This window comes from Octopus bimaculoides, chromosome 15, assembly GCF_001194135.2.
Source record: "Octopus bimaculoides isolate UCB-OBI-ISO-001 chromosome 15, ASM119413v2, whole genome shotgun sequence".
Lineage (NCBI taxonomy): Eukaryota > Metazoa > Mollusca > Cephalopoda > Octopoda > Octopodidae > Octopus > Octopus bimaculoides.
In genome coordinates, this window is record NC_068995.1 from 53,332,891 (window position 1) to 53,349,512 (window position 16,622).

General features: G+C 37.3%; 1 protein-coding gene across 1 annotated transcript in view; it reads left to right on the top strand.

Annotated features, from left to right (window-relative positions):
* Positions 1–11,953, top strand: part of LOC106878169 (ankyrin repeat, SAM and basic leucine zipper domain-containing protein 1) — a 12,839-nt gene extending 886 nt beyond the window's left edge. Inside the window, exons 2-12 of the mRNA XM_014927310.2 lie at positions 2,190–2,442; positions 3,402–3,524; positions 3,734–3,854; positions 5,520–5,631; positions 6,556–6,690; positions 7,063–7,160; positions 7,473–7,602; positions 8,471–8,586; positions 9,537–9,657; positions 10,684–10,788; positions 11,607–11,953. Coding sequence (XP_014782796.1) covers positions 2,190–2,442; positions 3,402–3,524; positions 3,734–3,854; positions 5,520–5,631; positions 6,556–6,690; positions 7,063–7,160; positions 7,473–7,602; positions 8,471–8,586; positions 9,537–9,657; positions 10,684–10,788; positions 11,607–11,840 — 1,548 coding nt within the window. The 3' untranslated portion in view covers positions 11,841–11,953. The remainder of the gene's footprint in view (positions 1–2,189; positions 2,443–3,401; positions 3,525–3,733; positions 3,855–5,519; positions 5,632–6,555; positions 6,691–7,062; positions 7,161–7,472; positions 7,603–8,470; positions 8,587–9,536; positions 9,658–10,683; positions 10,789–11,606) is intronic.
* The last annotated feature ends 4,669 nt before the right edge of the window (positions 11,954–16,622 follow it).

Consider the following 16,622-nt stretch of genomic DNA (forward strand, 5'->3'; position numbering starts at 1 on the left):
ATTTTAAATTCATTTGTAATTTATTGAAAGGATTACAGTGGCAAGTTGAAACTGAAATTTTAAAAGAAGTGATTTTTTTTTTCTCACTAAACCTTTGAATTCTTCATTGAATTTGGCTTGGTAGTCCGCGTGTAAATCACAGCTTGTTCTACACGTGTAATATTAAAATTCATTTCAATGTTTCGCTCTTATAAAATGTTTAAAAGTTAATTTTGTTAATTAAAAGAACTGCGTGGGTATATGATCAAGAAAGATTTTGACCACAAATTCTTGCAGGTAAAAAGCAACCGCATATTGAGGCTCTTGTTGGTTTGATGTGATTTGAGGGCGATTTCACTGCTCTTTCTAACATACATAATGCAGTCGAATGTTATCTGTTTAATACATTGCAAGAAGGTTGTTACTAATTTATATATTATCTGGTGTTGTGGTTTTTCGGCTTACCTTAAATTATATAAACAACGAACTAGTTGTTTTTGCTTTTTTTTTTCTGAATGATGTTCCTGAGAAATTATGAATTTACTTTATTTAAAGTATTTATTTAAATGATGTGTATATCATCGACCATTGTTAATGTCAAGTGATAGATTTCAAACGAAGACACAATTTCAAAACAATTGTTCATTCATAGAATTTGTTCTTTCGAAATCTTTCAATTTAATAACACCACGTGTCTGCTCGTTGATGTCTGAAGCACAATAAGATTATATTTAAGCAAGACACTTCTTAGCATTTTTAAAGTATATCTCTTGGAGATGACTTATTAAAAAACATGCACATATATATGTATGTGTGGTGAGAATCACATGGTTCTGGGTTCAGTTCCACTGCGTGACACCTTGGATAAGTGTCTTCTACTATAGACAAAAACAAAAGAAAAGCTGTTGGAAAACCGATTATAGCAGCGACTCTATCAATTCCTAGGGATATCTGAAGAAGGAATTTTTATTCCGAACTATCATATCATATACTATATAGTTATTATAGTCCATTGTTGTAATTATAGTGCATTGTTGTGTCATTCAAAACATTTTATTCTTTACAAACAATACACAATGCATCAAGCAAACTACAATACTCTCCTATATATATATATGTGTGTGGTGTGTATGTTTGTATGTCTGTCCCCCACCATCGCTTGACAACCGATGTTGGTGTGTTTACGCCCCCGTAAACTAGCGGTTCGGCGAAAGAGATCGATGGAATAAGTACTGGGCTTACAAAGAATGAGTCGTGGGGTCGATTTGCTCAACTAAAGGCGGTGCTCCAGCATGGCCGCAGTCAAATGACTGAAACAAGTAAAAGGAATAACCTAAGAAAATGGAAATTAATAAATAAATAAATGATATCTCGGTTATATATTGTGCCATGTTGACTTGGTGTTCCTCTGTAAAAAAAAAATGGGTGGGGGGGAGATGTCTAAATAGCCAACTGTGCTATTGCAGGTGATTGCTAGGGTTTGGCACTGGAACACCCTGACGTCCTCTGGTACTTCAGTGGGGTGGGATTCTAATTTCTTTGTTAATGGTGCACTGCTTCCACTCGAAACCCATGTTGTATACGTGTGTATTTATATATGCATGTTTATGGGTGGTGTGAATATTTGTGTAGTGGTCTATGAAGCTAAATAGTTGAATGATCTCCCTTGCGAGTAGAATTATAGAGTAACCTCCCTTTACCAAGTTTCTCGAAGCATCTGTGTCATGTGACGTGATTCTTAATAATTCAAGAAGCTTAGCGTTTTTCTTGGAAGTTTCTAGAATGTCTAGCATTCCATTAATAAAAACAGCTTGCTAACCCAGCTCTTCGCTTCTTAGTTGATTAGACTTAGAGCCGATCACGTCATTGCTATGTCTGTCCATTTCTCTGTGCCACATGACTGAAAGCCACCACTTAGCTGTTATTTCTGCATTTTCTATCTCTGAACTTTCTTGCATTGATTACTTCATTCAACTAGATTCTACATTTTGATTCTATATATCATCATTGACCAGTAAATAAGATATTTTTTTATGTAGTAAATATACAGAGCTTGAATTTATTCTTCATCTCTATATAAACTCTTGTAATAACATACATGCAGCCACATCAACACCTGGTACTGACTATATATAACCACTACATATGCATATATTGCAGAGATATGATATACAGATATATATTTCTTCATCCTTGTTACTTTTCCCCAGGACAAGAATCTGTCAGAACCAAAATCATTCGAAGAGAACACAAATGAAGCGAATCAAAGAAAACCATTTGGCACGAGTGAAACCTGGCAAAATGGAGAGTCTTGGAATGATACATCAAATCCAATTCCTCAGCGAATACCAGTTGTTGATCTTTCCAGTAAACTGATGGCTAAAGTAGAATTTCCTGTTGATGATCTACGGATAGCCATTTTGAATGGTGACCTCACTACTGTACAGTATTTCATTGAAAATGGTAAGAGCAGACATTCTCTTCTGCAATCTCTTTTATTATTATTATTCCTCACTCTCAGATCATCCTTACTCTTTACGCTGACCGATCCCAAAGAGCTAGATTTCTGTAAGAAGCTTGTGAAAATCTAAGTTGCTTGGGGCCGAATCAAACCATTTTTGGTGCCGGTGTTGCTGTGTGGTAAGAACCTTGCTTCCTCATCACATGGTTCCAGATTCAGTCCCACTGCATGACACCTTGGGCAAGTGTCTTCGACTATAGCCTTAGGACAACCAAAGCCTTTTGAGTAGATTCGGCAGACGGAAACTGAAAGAAGCCCGTCCTATATATGTATGTATCTCTATGTGTGTGTGTGCCCGGTTTGGCAATTGGTGTTGGTGTGTTTACCTCCCTGTAACCTAGCGGTTCAGCAAAATGACTGATAGATTAAGTACCAGACGTTAAAAAAAAATGTAGTGGTGTTGATACATTACATTCAACTAAAAATTCTTGAAGGCAGTGCCCCAGCATGGCCATAATCTAAGGGCTGAAAGAAGTAAAAGATAAAAGAGAGGGTTACAGTCTCGGAGTGGTTGGCATTAAGAAGGGCATCCAGCTGTAGAAACTCTGCCAAATCAGATTGGGCCTGGTGTCGCCATCTGGTTCACCAGTCCTCAGTCAAATTGTCCAACCCATGCTAGCATGGAAAGCGGACGTTAAATGATGATGATGATATATATATATGTATATATGATGAAACAGACTCCAAAGACTCTGGTTTTGGTCTGCAACAGCAAGGTTTGTATTATTTAGTAAAATCAAAAAAAAAAAAAAAAATAGTGAATTTACTACACAGAGGTGGATAGTATTGTAATCCCTTACAAAATCTTTTTTCCAAATTTTAAGCCCCCAAAATCGGGTTTCCTTATACATGTTAAAATACGGTAATTCAATAAACTCTTCTTTTTTTCTTATTACTACAGGAACTGATGTTGATGTTAAACTTAAAGGAAACTGGACACCATTGTTGTATGCTTCTAACGCTGGTCATCCTGAAATTGTCCATTATCTCTTGGAACAGAATGCTTCTCCTGATTATAACCATGGTGAGTTTATATGTAATCCATTTCCTTTCTTAAGATCTTCATTCTACCTTGACCATTGGGGCCCAAATTCCTTTTCCTGACTCCCTTTTAGCTGCTGCCTTTTAGGATACACAGGGATAAAGAATACCTCAGTACCTTTTCTAATTTTATCTTTACTTTTTTTTTTACTCCCATTCATTAAATTTTGTATTGTTTTGTGTTGTTTCCAGTCACGGACAGGTTTTTCCCTCTGATGGCTGCGTGTACTGCAGATAAGGATGATGAGAATTCTATAATGAAGTGTGTCACTCTGTTATTGGAGCATGGAGCTAAAGTTGATTCTATGGACAGGTAAACAGGATCATTTTAAAAAATTTTATTTTGTTTTGTTTTAACATGTATGTTATATATTGGTCAATGCTTTCAGCTGTTAACCAAATGTCTGATGGTTCATGCCCACAATGGAACATATATAATGTAGTAATTTGTTTATAGGCACAGGTATGGCTGTATAAGAAGCCACTGCTTGGTACTTTGGACAAGTGTCTTCAACTATAGCCCCTCCCCTCCTTCCCCGTCTCATAAGCGTGGGTCACTATCATGCAAGTAAAGTTGTTTGATTCCAGCCTTCTGCCAAAAATATGTCTAGTCATGGGGGAAATAATTACCTTGCTTGGAAACAGCTGAAGGTTAGCAACAGGAAGAGCATCCAGCCTTAGAAAATCTGTCTTAGCAAATTCTCATTTGACCCTTGTAAGCATGGAAAGGTTTAGATACACAAGACACACTGGCACAGTGGCTCTCCTATGATTTCATTAGAATTTGAGGACCCAAAGCAAAGCATGGACCTAGGGCTAAGCAATGACAAAACGTCATTGTTCATTTTAAGAAAATTATACAATTTTGAAATAATCTTTTCTAAAAACATATATTTATTTATATATAAATATATATGTTAAATATAAAATATATGTTTAACAAAAACGACATATTTTTCTCTCTTTTCTTTGATCTTTGTTTCGATTCTTGTTACCTCTGCCTTCAAGGTGGAGGTATTGTTTTCAGCCGTGTTTGTTTGTTTGTTAGTTTGTCTGTGGACAAGATATCTCAAGAATCACTGGATGGATTTGATTGAAACTTTTAGGGATGTTTGGCATGAGCAGTTTAGATTTTGGGTTTGATCTGGCACCGGACAAGTATTCTGGATTATTTGTTATATTTACTTTACATGATTATGATCTTATGTTGACTTTCAAGTCTTTCTCAATTATCTCCCTTTAGGCTGTTTTCAAAGTTTTATTTTCATTTCTCTATTATTAATTTTACTCGTGTCTCTATCTTAGTAGAAACTGATGGATAAAGAAATCAAACTACATAAACAAATGACAGCAAAACCGTTCAGAAATTAAATAACAACATATTTTTATAATATAGATATTATATATTATACTTAATTATAAACACTTTATAGTATACTTACATATATACATCTGTCTATACATCAATCTAAAACAACAGGAATACTAAAGAAAGGCTGGAATTTAAGAAAAGAGAAAACCAAAAGGTCTCACGGTATTCATTTAAAGATTCTTGAGTAGAACTTATTATTACTTCCATCTTTGAAGCTATTTTGAATGGTGGATTTGGCTTGTATTAGATAAGGGTCAACTATTTATTACTATTACTAAATTCTCTACAGCCACCTTCACATTCCATGACTACCATTGGATCCGATCAGGTACCAGACAAGGATTCTGGATTATTTTTCTCGTTTTGGTACTTAATTTTTGAGAGTGGTTGGGTTCATTTTTAGTATTCTCATTTGTGAGAGCAGTCGAGTTTATTTCAGATGTTCTCATTTTAAAAATCATCTTTGGCTAATTGTTGAGAGGACGTTGGTGTTGCCTTGGCAGAGGTTTGCGCTCTCTGAGTGCTTTTGTTTACTTTTGTTTTGAGTCTTGTTTGCTGTAAACAGTTTTAACTGTCAGATCATGTTGTAACAAATTTCTTCTGCAGATATCACACAACACCATTGATGTATAGTGCCAAGAGGGGCCACCTCTCAGTTCTAATAAAGCTGTTGGATTTTTATGCTGACCCTAATATAACAGACAGTCAGGGATGGTCTGTAAGTACCAGTATCACCATTTCCAAACTATTTTTTTTATCTTCTACTTGCTTCAGTCATTAGACTGCGGCCATGCTGGGGCACCACCTTGAAGAATTTTAGTCAAATGGATTGACCCCAGTACTTTTTCTTTTGTTAAAGCCTGGTACTTATTCTATCAGTTTCTTGTTGAATTGCTAAGTTACGGGGATGAAAACAAACCAACACCGGTTGTCAAGTGGTAGTAAGGGACAAACACAGACACAAAGACACACACACACATATATATATATATGACAGGCTTCTTTCAGTTTCCACGTACCATGTCCACTCGCAGGCTTTGGTTAACTAAAGGTCGTAGTAGAAGACATTTGTCCAAGGTGTTACGCTGTGGAGTTGAACTAGGAACCATGTGGTTGGGAAGCAAGCAAGCTTCTTATCATACAGCCACATGTGCACCTGTGATCAATTTTGGTTTTTATATTTTCTTGAGTTGTTGTTTTATTTCTTGTGTGTGTGTGTGTGTGTAATCTAGTAGATTAAAATATTGTTATACAGACATACCTCACTGGTGCCAAAAGCACCATTCGAGCATGGTCATTGCCAGTGCCACCCAACAGCTTCCCATGCTGGTGGCACGTAAAAAGCACCATTTGAGCGTGGTCAATGCCATTACCGCCTGACTGGCCCTGTGCCGGTGGCACGTAAAAAGCACCCACTACACTCTCAGAGTGGTTGGTGTTAGGAAGGGCAACCAGCTGTAGAAACTTTGCCAAATCAGATTGAAGCCTGGTGCAGCCTACTGGCTTACCAGCCCTCAGTCAAACCGTCCAGCCCATGTCAGCATGGAAAGCGGATGTTAAACAACAATGATGATGATGATTAACATGTATTATATCTCAGGGGTTTAATTATTATTTTGCATTTTTTAATTTTTATTTCCAGGCCTTATTCCATGCTGCAAACAGTGGCCATATGTCTCTTGTTGTAGAACTGATGAAAACTGGTGCCGATACAAAATTAAGAGACCATAGAAGACATTCTGCTGCAGATATTGCTTATTTACGATCATTTGAGGAGGTAAATCATCCCCCCCCCCTTTTTTTTTCCCTTTCCTTGCTTATCAATTATTTTTCACGGGTTTCGCATCTCTTAATTATCCCTTTTCATATCAAAACCTGTCTAAGATAACTTTGATTTCAAATTGTGGCACAAGGCCAGCAATTTCGAAGGACGGGGTAAGTCGATTACATCGACCTCCACTGGTACTTATTTTATTGAACCTGAAAGGATAAAAGGCAAAGTGGACGTCAATGGAATTTGAACTTAGAGCGCAAAAACAGACGCAGTGCCACTAAGCCTTTTATCTGGCATGCTACCAATAATGCCAAGCTTGCCATCTTACAATATTATAAGATGTATATTTTCTTCTGATGTTTTTTTTTCCATCAGATTGCTGCTTATATTGATGAGAGCTACAAAGACACAGAGGAAAAAACATCTCTTGCAGCGAAGATGAACGACAATAAAATTACAAGCATAGCAAACAGGTAAGTTCATAGGACAAAGAAGTGGTCCTTCCATATTTTTTTTTTTTTTTGTAACCTGCTATTGTAGAGAATTTTTTGGACTACCGGTCAAGATGTTGGTTGTAGATATCTTCTCACAGTCTCCAAAGTCCAAACACTTCACTTCCAAACGGCCAAATCCACTTGTTTGTGTTAACTACAAACAAGATGAGAACAAATATCCGTCAAATGTAAATAATGTAAATAATTCTTCATCTCTTGACTATAGAACTGTATTCTCTTATTACATTTCACATTTTCACCCATTCTGATGGGTTTCTCTTTCTGTTTCAGATCAAGTACATACAGTCAGTTGGAACTCTTTCTCTACGGACTTCATTTACAATCGACAATAGAAAACTTCAGAGAACACAATATTACTTTCAATCAGTTATTGACGCTTACTGAAGACGATCTGGAAAAGGTAAATTTCAAAAAGAATACAAATGGGAAAGGAAGGGCCTTGACTCTTAGCGCTTCTCATTCTTTCACTACCCTTTCTTCTGTCATCATCATCATCATCGTTTAACATCCGCCTTCCATGCTGGCATGGGTTGGACGGTTTGACTGGGGCCTGCATCAGACTTCTCTGTTTTGGTATGACTTTTACAGCTGGATGCCCTTCCTGACGCCAACCACCCAAGAGAGTGGACAGGACTTTTTATGTGGCACAAGCAGAAGGCACAGACATGGTTTTGTGGTAAGAAGTTTGCTTCGCAACCACATGGTTCCAAGTTCACTCCCACTGCAAAGCACCTTGGGGAAGTGTTTTTTTTTACTATAGACCTGAGCTAACCAAAGCCTAGTGAGTCAATTTGGTAGAAACTGAAGGAAGCCCATCGTATATGTGTGTGTGTCTTTGTCTTCACATGGCATTATAATTGTAAACAATTGCCATTACTTCGAAACAGGTGAGAGTTGTTGACAGGAAGGTCACCTGGCTGTAGAAAATCTGTCTCAAATATACTACATCTGACTCGGTCCAAGAATCGAAACCACAACCTTACAATCATGAGTCCAACACCCTAACCACTAAGCCATGTGCCTCCACATAAAAATGTAATAGGATATTTTAAAACATAGAATGGTTTTGAGGGTCCACCCAAATAAAACAAGAATCAAATGAGTCCATAGGTGAAAAATGGTTGGGAACCATTGTTCTAAACCGTGCAAATATGGAAAACAGGCAAAAAATGAAAAATTTTATACGATAAACTGGCTCCATTTCATCTTTCTAACATTACCATGCCCTGAAATAAACTTTGGTTTTATTGATTCATTTATTTCAACAGATTGGTATTCAGCAGATCGGTTCTCGGAAGAGATTAGTTGAAGCTATAAGAGCTGTACACCAAATGGAATGGGAGACGTCTAGTCTAATGAAGATACATTATGATCAAAGCATAACGTAAGGAATAAAATCTCACTTCTTTTACTATGTTGTTTTTTTTTTTGTTAGTTTTGTTTTGTTTATTCAAAGGACAAGTTATGTAATGTTTGCTGTGTGAGATTTGGTTTATTTTCGGATTAGTGTTACCTGTTATCATCGTCGTCGTCATTTAACGTCCGCTTTCCATGCTGGCATGGGTTGGACGGTTTCACTGAGGACTGACGAACCAGTAGGCTGTACCAGGCTCCAATCTGATCTGGCAAGGTTTCTACAGCTGGTTGCTCTTCCTAACGCCAACCACTCCGAGAGTGTAGTGGGTGCTTTTATGTGCCACCAGCACGAGGGCCAGTCAGGCGGTTCTGGCAATGACCACACTCGAATGTCTTTTCATGTGCCAGGAAGGTGACGCTGGTAACGATTACTCTCAAATGGTGCTATTTACGTGCCACTGGCATGGAAGCCAGACAGCTGCTCTGGCAACGATCATGCTCGGACGGTGCTCTTAGCGCTTCACTGACACATGTATATATATATATATATATATATATATATACATAAGAATCAGTTACTAGTAGACACAGTACAATATTCCTATTAGAGAGTATATAAGAAAGAGAAATAATAAGAGTAAAATAGAGATAAGCAATAGAGTTTGAGAGGAGTATAACTTTGTAGAAAGGAAAAATACATATACATAGACACATACATATTTTATGTGTCTCCTTCCAATATTTATGTTATCATAACTAGTGGTGGATCGAAGGGTATAGTCACTTTTAGGTAGATATATATATTTCTACCTCAACAAATTCCACCTGACCTGTGTGAACATGGAAAAGTGGATGATAAATGACAATGGTCATCCACCAAAATATGTGACCTTTGTACGAACACGAGAACTCAACATTGAAGTTGTTCTTCTTGTTGTAACTACAGTCCTAATTTTTTTTGTCCATATTATATTTCAGTTGTGCTGATGCTACTGCCATGTTAGCCAATATCTCTAAACATGCTCTCTACATGACTTCCACCATTGTTTACATTGGTAAGCAGATTGAACTTCATCCTGGCATTGTTGAAGAGACAAATGTAAGTAATTTAGACTTTTAAGGAGTTCACTATCCTCAGATCTCTCTCTCTCTCTCTGTTATTTATGAATTGTCTCATAATGCTATATAATTGACTGTAGCCTTCTTCAAAGTTTGTTTGTGCACATATTAAAAAAAAGAATAAGACACAAAGACAGGACCCTCGAGTCATATTTGAGGAATTCTAGTGGGCCTTCTGCAATATCCACAAAACTTGGCACATAACAGAAGTGGCGTTCTGGTGTTCTAGGTTCAATTCCACTGGGTGTACCTTGGGCATGTATCTTCTATTACAGTCATCAGTTAACCTGTGCCGTATGATTGACATTTAATACCTGGAAACTGTAAAGAAGCCCTCTTTATATGTATGTGTGTCATCATCAACATCGTTGTTTTCAAGCACACTTTTCCACGTTTTCATGAGTTGGACAGATTTTCCTGAGGCCAGCTGTTCTTCCTGTATCTAAACATGATGATATTTCCCCATGACTAGATGTGTTCTTACAGAATATTGGAAATGAATGACACTGCTTGTGTGACAGTGGCACTCGCAACTACTCCACCATATCAAAACAAGGAACTGGAACCCCCCACCCACACACACACACTTATATATATATATATATATATATATATATATACACACACACATTCACAAGCACATACATACCATCATCATCATCGTCATTGAACGTTCGTTTTCCATGCTGGCATGGGTTGGACAGTTTGACTGAGGACTGGCAAGCCAAAAGGCTGTACCAGGCTCCAATCTGATGTGGAAAGGTTTCTGCCTCTGGATGCCCTTCCCAACGCCAACCACTCCAAGAGTGTAGTGGGTGATTATTATATGCCACCAGTACAGTGGTGATTCTCCTTTTCCTCCTTGAATTTACCCTTCTTTTTCAGTCTGTGATGGTACCGTATATTAGAAGAAGAAAAATAAAAGAAAAAATTAATTTTTTTTATACAGATTTCCCTTGAAAGGTTGATTTAAAAAATTCATTTACTGTTTGTTTCTTCTTGCTAGGACACGAGATTGTTAGAGAAATTTTTACATTACTCATCACATTCCATGAAGAATGTTAACACACTTCTAGTTCAGCTTGAGAAATTTGACAAAGAAATTAAAACGGTGAGTAGAGCCAGATCTTCATGTGTGTACGTTTGTGTGTAATAGTGGATGATAGATCAAGTTCATTTAATTGATTGTGCTGAGCTTATAATCAAAGGCTTTCAAGCTGTGGTCATCCACTCCTATTTTTGCCCATCTCAAACACTGTAACACAGTGTATCTTGGATCAGCATTATCTCCAATGTATCCTTTTTGTGATTTGAGAACCAGTAGGTTAAAGTGTGGGAGATGTAAGTGGGGCAAGCAGGTTCTTGTTATAGAATAGCTTCATGGTTAGCCACATTTTGGAAGACAGGGTGAAAATGCTCAGTGGATGCTGGAAAGAGATAATTAAAAATAGTGGCTTATATTTTGATGTATAAACATTATTGACCACATGTACTCAATGTATGTGCTGTGCTTGTTTGTCAGTAGGCTGCGGTGTAGTGCGGTAGGGATGACTCTCTCGAAGCACCAAGTGTTAAAACACCTGAAGGTCTTAGACTGGGGAAACAACTGACCCCTAATCCCATTCAGGAGTGATGGGCATTTATGTTTTGCCAATTTTGTGGCTTGTCGGCGTCACATGTGTGAGCTGAATCAGAGACAAATTGAATCGCTAGCCTATGACCTTATACAAATAGTGTAAAAACCATTTGCTGGTGTGCCACGACAATGCATATGCAAGAATAAATTCAAATGTGAACCAGAAGCACCACTGGTGTTGTAAGCATTATCAGACATATGTACTCAATACATGTGCTTTTGCTTGTTTGTCGGTAGGCTGCAGTTTAAGTCAGTAGGTATTTTTATATATAATTTTTTTTTTTTTTTTTCAGCTTTTGGCAGATAAGAATCTACAACCAGTTGAAATAATCTCTGCAAAGGATAATGATCTCCAAGAAAGAGCTTCACGAATGTTCTCATTTCCAGATCGGTTTGGATGGAAAAGTCTGTGCTTGGCATCAGTGGCTCTCATAGCAGCTGTCTCATTTTGGAGAAGAGAGATTTCCAGAACTTTTGCCCTCCTGCCTGTCATGGAGATTCGCCAATTAACAAAACCCTTATTATGAGTCTAATTAGGTCTGTGTATATATTTCATTGGGGAGGGGACCAAAGTGGTCCTGAAACTACAACTGTGATTTTTAAAAACAAGGAAACCATACAAATAAATCATTTTAAAGTCTTTTTGATGTTACTGTTGTTTTGTGTTTTGTGTTTGTTTAGCTCCAGGCCAGCCTTGGTTGTGCAGATCTTTGCTCAAAGATATTTCAGTCAAAACTATCCCATCTTTTCTTTTTCCCTTTTTTTCCTGGCAAAATATATCTCGAACTGCATTTTCCAATGTTCAAAATATGTAATGAAAGTAATTCAAAACTTATGCCTGCTTTTACATTATTTTCTCTACAAACTTCATATTCTTTCTTATTTTAAGAAGACAGGGTGTGATTCCAGTGGTATGTGACTGCTATTTTTGGAAGATCAAATGACCACATTGAGGCATTCGTTGTCATCATTGTCTCCTCCTCTTTCTTCTTCTAGCTACTGTTGTGGTCTTATGTCAGTATGAATGTGTAGAATTAAGTTTTAATTTTATCTAAATATGTTTAACCCTTTGAAGACGAAGCATTCCTGACTATACCAGATGTTTTATAAGCACTAACTTGGGACAGATTATAGCAACAGACACTCAAACTGGACTAAAACCACATACCACTTGGCATGGGGCCACGTTACCAATTCCACTACAGAGCACCTGCCATATCATCTTCTCAATTCGTTAGTTGTTCGTTAATCACTAAGAGCTGATGATGATAGATAAAATGCTTCAGTTCAGTTCAGGAAGCTTATTGCTGTTTCATCACCATCATCAATGTCGTTGAATGTCTTTTCCATGCTGGCATGGGTTGGACGGTTTGACTGAGGACTGGCAAGCCAGGAGGCTGCACCAGGCTCCAATCTAATCTGGCAAGGTTTCTACAGCTGGATGCCCTTCCTAATGCCAACCACTCCGTGAGTGTAGTGAGTGCTTTTTATGTGCCACCAGCACAGGAGCCAGTCAGGCGGCACTGGCATCAGCCACATTTGGATGGTGCATTTTTCATGCCACCAGCGTCACAAAAATTTTAGGATTTCTTAATTTGAACTATATAGATGTTTTTTCACTACTGAAGACAGAATGATTTTGGGGTCAATTGAAAAAGTTTAAAGGTTTTTATTAAAAAAAAAAAGAATTATGACTCAATTTCCAATAGGCTTATGTTTATAAAAAAATTACCACATTTGGTCATGATTGATCATTGGATTGCACCAAGGAAGTTCCTCTTCAAGGCAAAAGTTCAAAGTAAGGTTCTCTGATGGGAGAAGAGCAGTCAACCACGCATTCAAGTCTCCCCATTCCATGTCACTGATGTTGTCCAAGGGAAAAGCAAAGCCCAATATAGTTTGGCACCAGTAACATCGCAACTCATGTCTATAGCTGAGTGAACTGGAGCGATGTAAAAATAGTGTTTTGCTCAAGAATACAACAGCCTGGTCCGGGAATTGAACTCACAATATCATGTCTGTAAATCTGACACACTAACCACTGAGCTACAATACAATGTCTGCAGGGTTGATGAATACCACCTATTCCCTTCCATTTTGGTCCATAGAAATAGTACAGAGTGATTTGAGGGAGATTTGACTTCTATTTCTAGCAAGAAACGCAAGTCTTTAGAACATCTCATGTTGGTCCATTGAAATAGTAGTGTGATTTGAGGGAGATTTGACTGCTATTTCTAGCAAGAAAAGTATTTAGAGCATCTCACGTTGGTCCATTGAAATAGTACAGTGTGATTTGAGGGAGATTTGACTGCTATTTCTAGCAAGAAATGCAAGTCTTTAGAGCATCTCATATTGGTCCATTGAAATAGTAGATTGTGATTTGAGAGAGATTTGACTGCTATTTCTAGCAAGTCACGCAAGTATTTAGAGCATCTCATGTTGGTTCATTGAAATAGTACAGTGTGATTTGAGGGAGATTTGACTTCTATTTCTAGCAAGAAATGCAAGTCTTTAGAGCATCTCATATTGGTTCATTGAAATAGTAGATTGTGATTTGAGAGAGATTTGACTGCTATTTCTAGCAAGTCACGCAAGTATTTAGAGCATCTCATGTTGGTTCATTGAAATAGTAGATTGTGATTTGAGGGAGATTTGACTTCTATTTCTAGCAAGAAAAGCAAGTCTTTAGAGCATCTCATGTTGGTTCATTGAAATAGTACAGTGTGATTTGAGGGAGATTTGACTTCTATTTCTAGCAAGAAATGCAAGTATTTAGAGCATCTCATGTTGGTCCATTAAAATAGTACAGTATGATTTGAGGGAGATTTGACTTCTATTTCTAGCAAGAAATGCAAGTATTTAGAGCATCTCATGTTGGTTCATTGAAATAGTACAGTGTGATTTGAGGGAGATTTGACTTCTATTTCTAGCAAGAAATGCAAGTCTTAAGAGCATCTCATATTGGTCCATTGAAATAGTAGATTGTGATTTGAGGGAGATTTGACTGCTATTTCTAGCAAGAAATGCAAGTCTTTAGAGCATCTCATGTTGGTTCATTGAAATAGTAGATTGTGATTTGAGGGAGATTTGACTTCTATTTCTAGCAAGAAATGCAAGTCTTTAGAGCATCTCATGTTGGTTCATTGAAATAGTACAGTGTGATTTGAGGGAGATTTGACTTCTATTTCTAGCAAGAAATGCAAGTCTTTAGAGCATCTCATGTTGGCCAGTGTGATTTGACTTGCTAGAAATAGAAGTCAATTCTCCCTCAAATCACACTGTACTATTTTAATGGACTAACATGAGATCCTCTAAATAGTTGCCTGACTTGCTAGAAATAACAGTCAAATCTCCCTTGCATCACACTGTACCATTCTATTGAGCCAACATGAGATCCTTTAAATAGTTGTTTGACTTGCAAAAAATAGCAGTGAAATCTCCCTCAAATAACACTGTACTACTTTAATAGGCTAACATGTGATCCTTTATATATTAGCTTGACTTGCTAGAAATATCTGTCAAACCAACTGCAGATCACACTGCACTATTATAATGGGCGATCATGTGATCCTCTAAATAGTTGCTTGACTGCTTGACTTGCAAGAAAGAGCAGCCAAATATCTCTGAAACCAACCTGATTATTTTTAATGAATTAAGAAGAAAGCTCCTCCATCGTCTTTCAAATATAGCCATTCCGTCTTAAAAACAGGACACACTGGATAAATTTAGTGCTAGATACACTGTTTTCTAGAAAACAATCAAAAACAATGTCCATGGCTTGACTACCTTTAATCATAGAACTGCTTGCTTGACCAGAGTTCACTCAGGGCAGAGCAACAACGTATATTTTAGATTTTGTTTAGGAATTGGGGTTGGCCACCTGGACATTTCACCAAAACTGTTAATTGAACTTAAAATAAAAGGTGTCCGACTAAAAGTGCACCTGGCATTGTTATGTCATCAACCTTGTGCCATTATACATACATACATACATACATATAAATATATATACATGTACATATACATTCACACACAAACATGTTTGCATGTATAGTGTATATCCAGATTTGATACAAGATCTCCTTGAAACCTTTCACGGCGCCAGTTTCCTTTCTTGGTAATTATAGTAATCAAAGCACCTAATTTCTAAATTTAATTAGATTCTTTTTTTGTCCTTTGTTCTTTAAAGAGTGCTTTTTTAACATTTTTTTTTTTCATTTAAACAAAAGCTGAAGGTTAAATTTCCTTTCAGCTTATTGGTCACTATTGGTCACTAACTACGGGCTTTTTTGTATTGTGGGTTTATTAAGTGACCTTACTACACTGGACTTGAACCTGTTCACCAAAACGAAAAAAAAAAAAAGAAAGAGAGAAAGGAAGAAAGGGAAAACTTAATTGGAACTATTTCCAAGAGAAAAAAAAATCGAAAAGGATTGGTTTAATTAGTACAGTTCTATATTAATGTAAACAAACCTGTCTCGTTAGTAATTTCACTCACACCCTGTTAATTATAGTTGGACGGTTTCATTAGTATTTGTTGCTGGTATACTTATACTCTTCTGTCTCCTCCTCCTCCTCCTCCTCCCTCTAAGAGGTCTCTCAACCTGCTAGAAATATCAGCTAAATTCCTTTAAGTGACACACTACCATCTCAGAAAAAAAAAAAAAAACAGGAAGAAAGGTGCGGGTGTGGATGTGTGGTAAAAAGTTTGCTTCCCAGCCACACGTTTCTGGGTTCAGTCCCACTGCGTAACACCTTGGGCTAGTGTCTTCTACTATAGCCTTCAATCAATCAAAGCCCTGTGAGTGGATTTGGCAGATGGAAACTAAAAGAAGCCCATCGTATATATATATATGTATATATAGGGGGTGGTGTGCACATATCTTTGTGTCTGTGTTTGTCTTTAACCATCGCTTGATAACCAGCATTGGTGTGTTTATGTCCCAGCAACTTAGCAGTCCAGCAAAAGAGACCGATAGAATAAGTACCAGACTTTAAAAAATAAGTACTGGGGACGATTTATTCTACCAAAAGGTTCTACAAGATGCTGCCCCAGCATGGCCACAACCTAATGGCTGAAACAAGTAAACGATAAAAGACAAAAATAGCAAGGTTAAATTGAGTTTTGTATGCGAATATATATTTTTCCATCAAGTTAAACCATCAATCCTAACACATTTTTTTCTTTCTCCATCTTTTACCTCTCATCCCTTTCTGTCGAAGAACATAGACTCAAAACATCAAGGACATTTCCAGTCTTCCCAAGCAGCAAGCTAATACACCTGCTTATTGTTCACTCACCTGTCTTT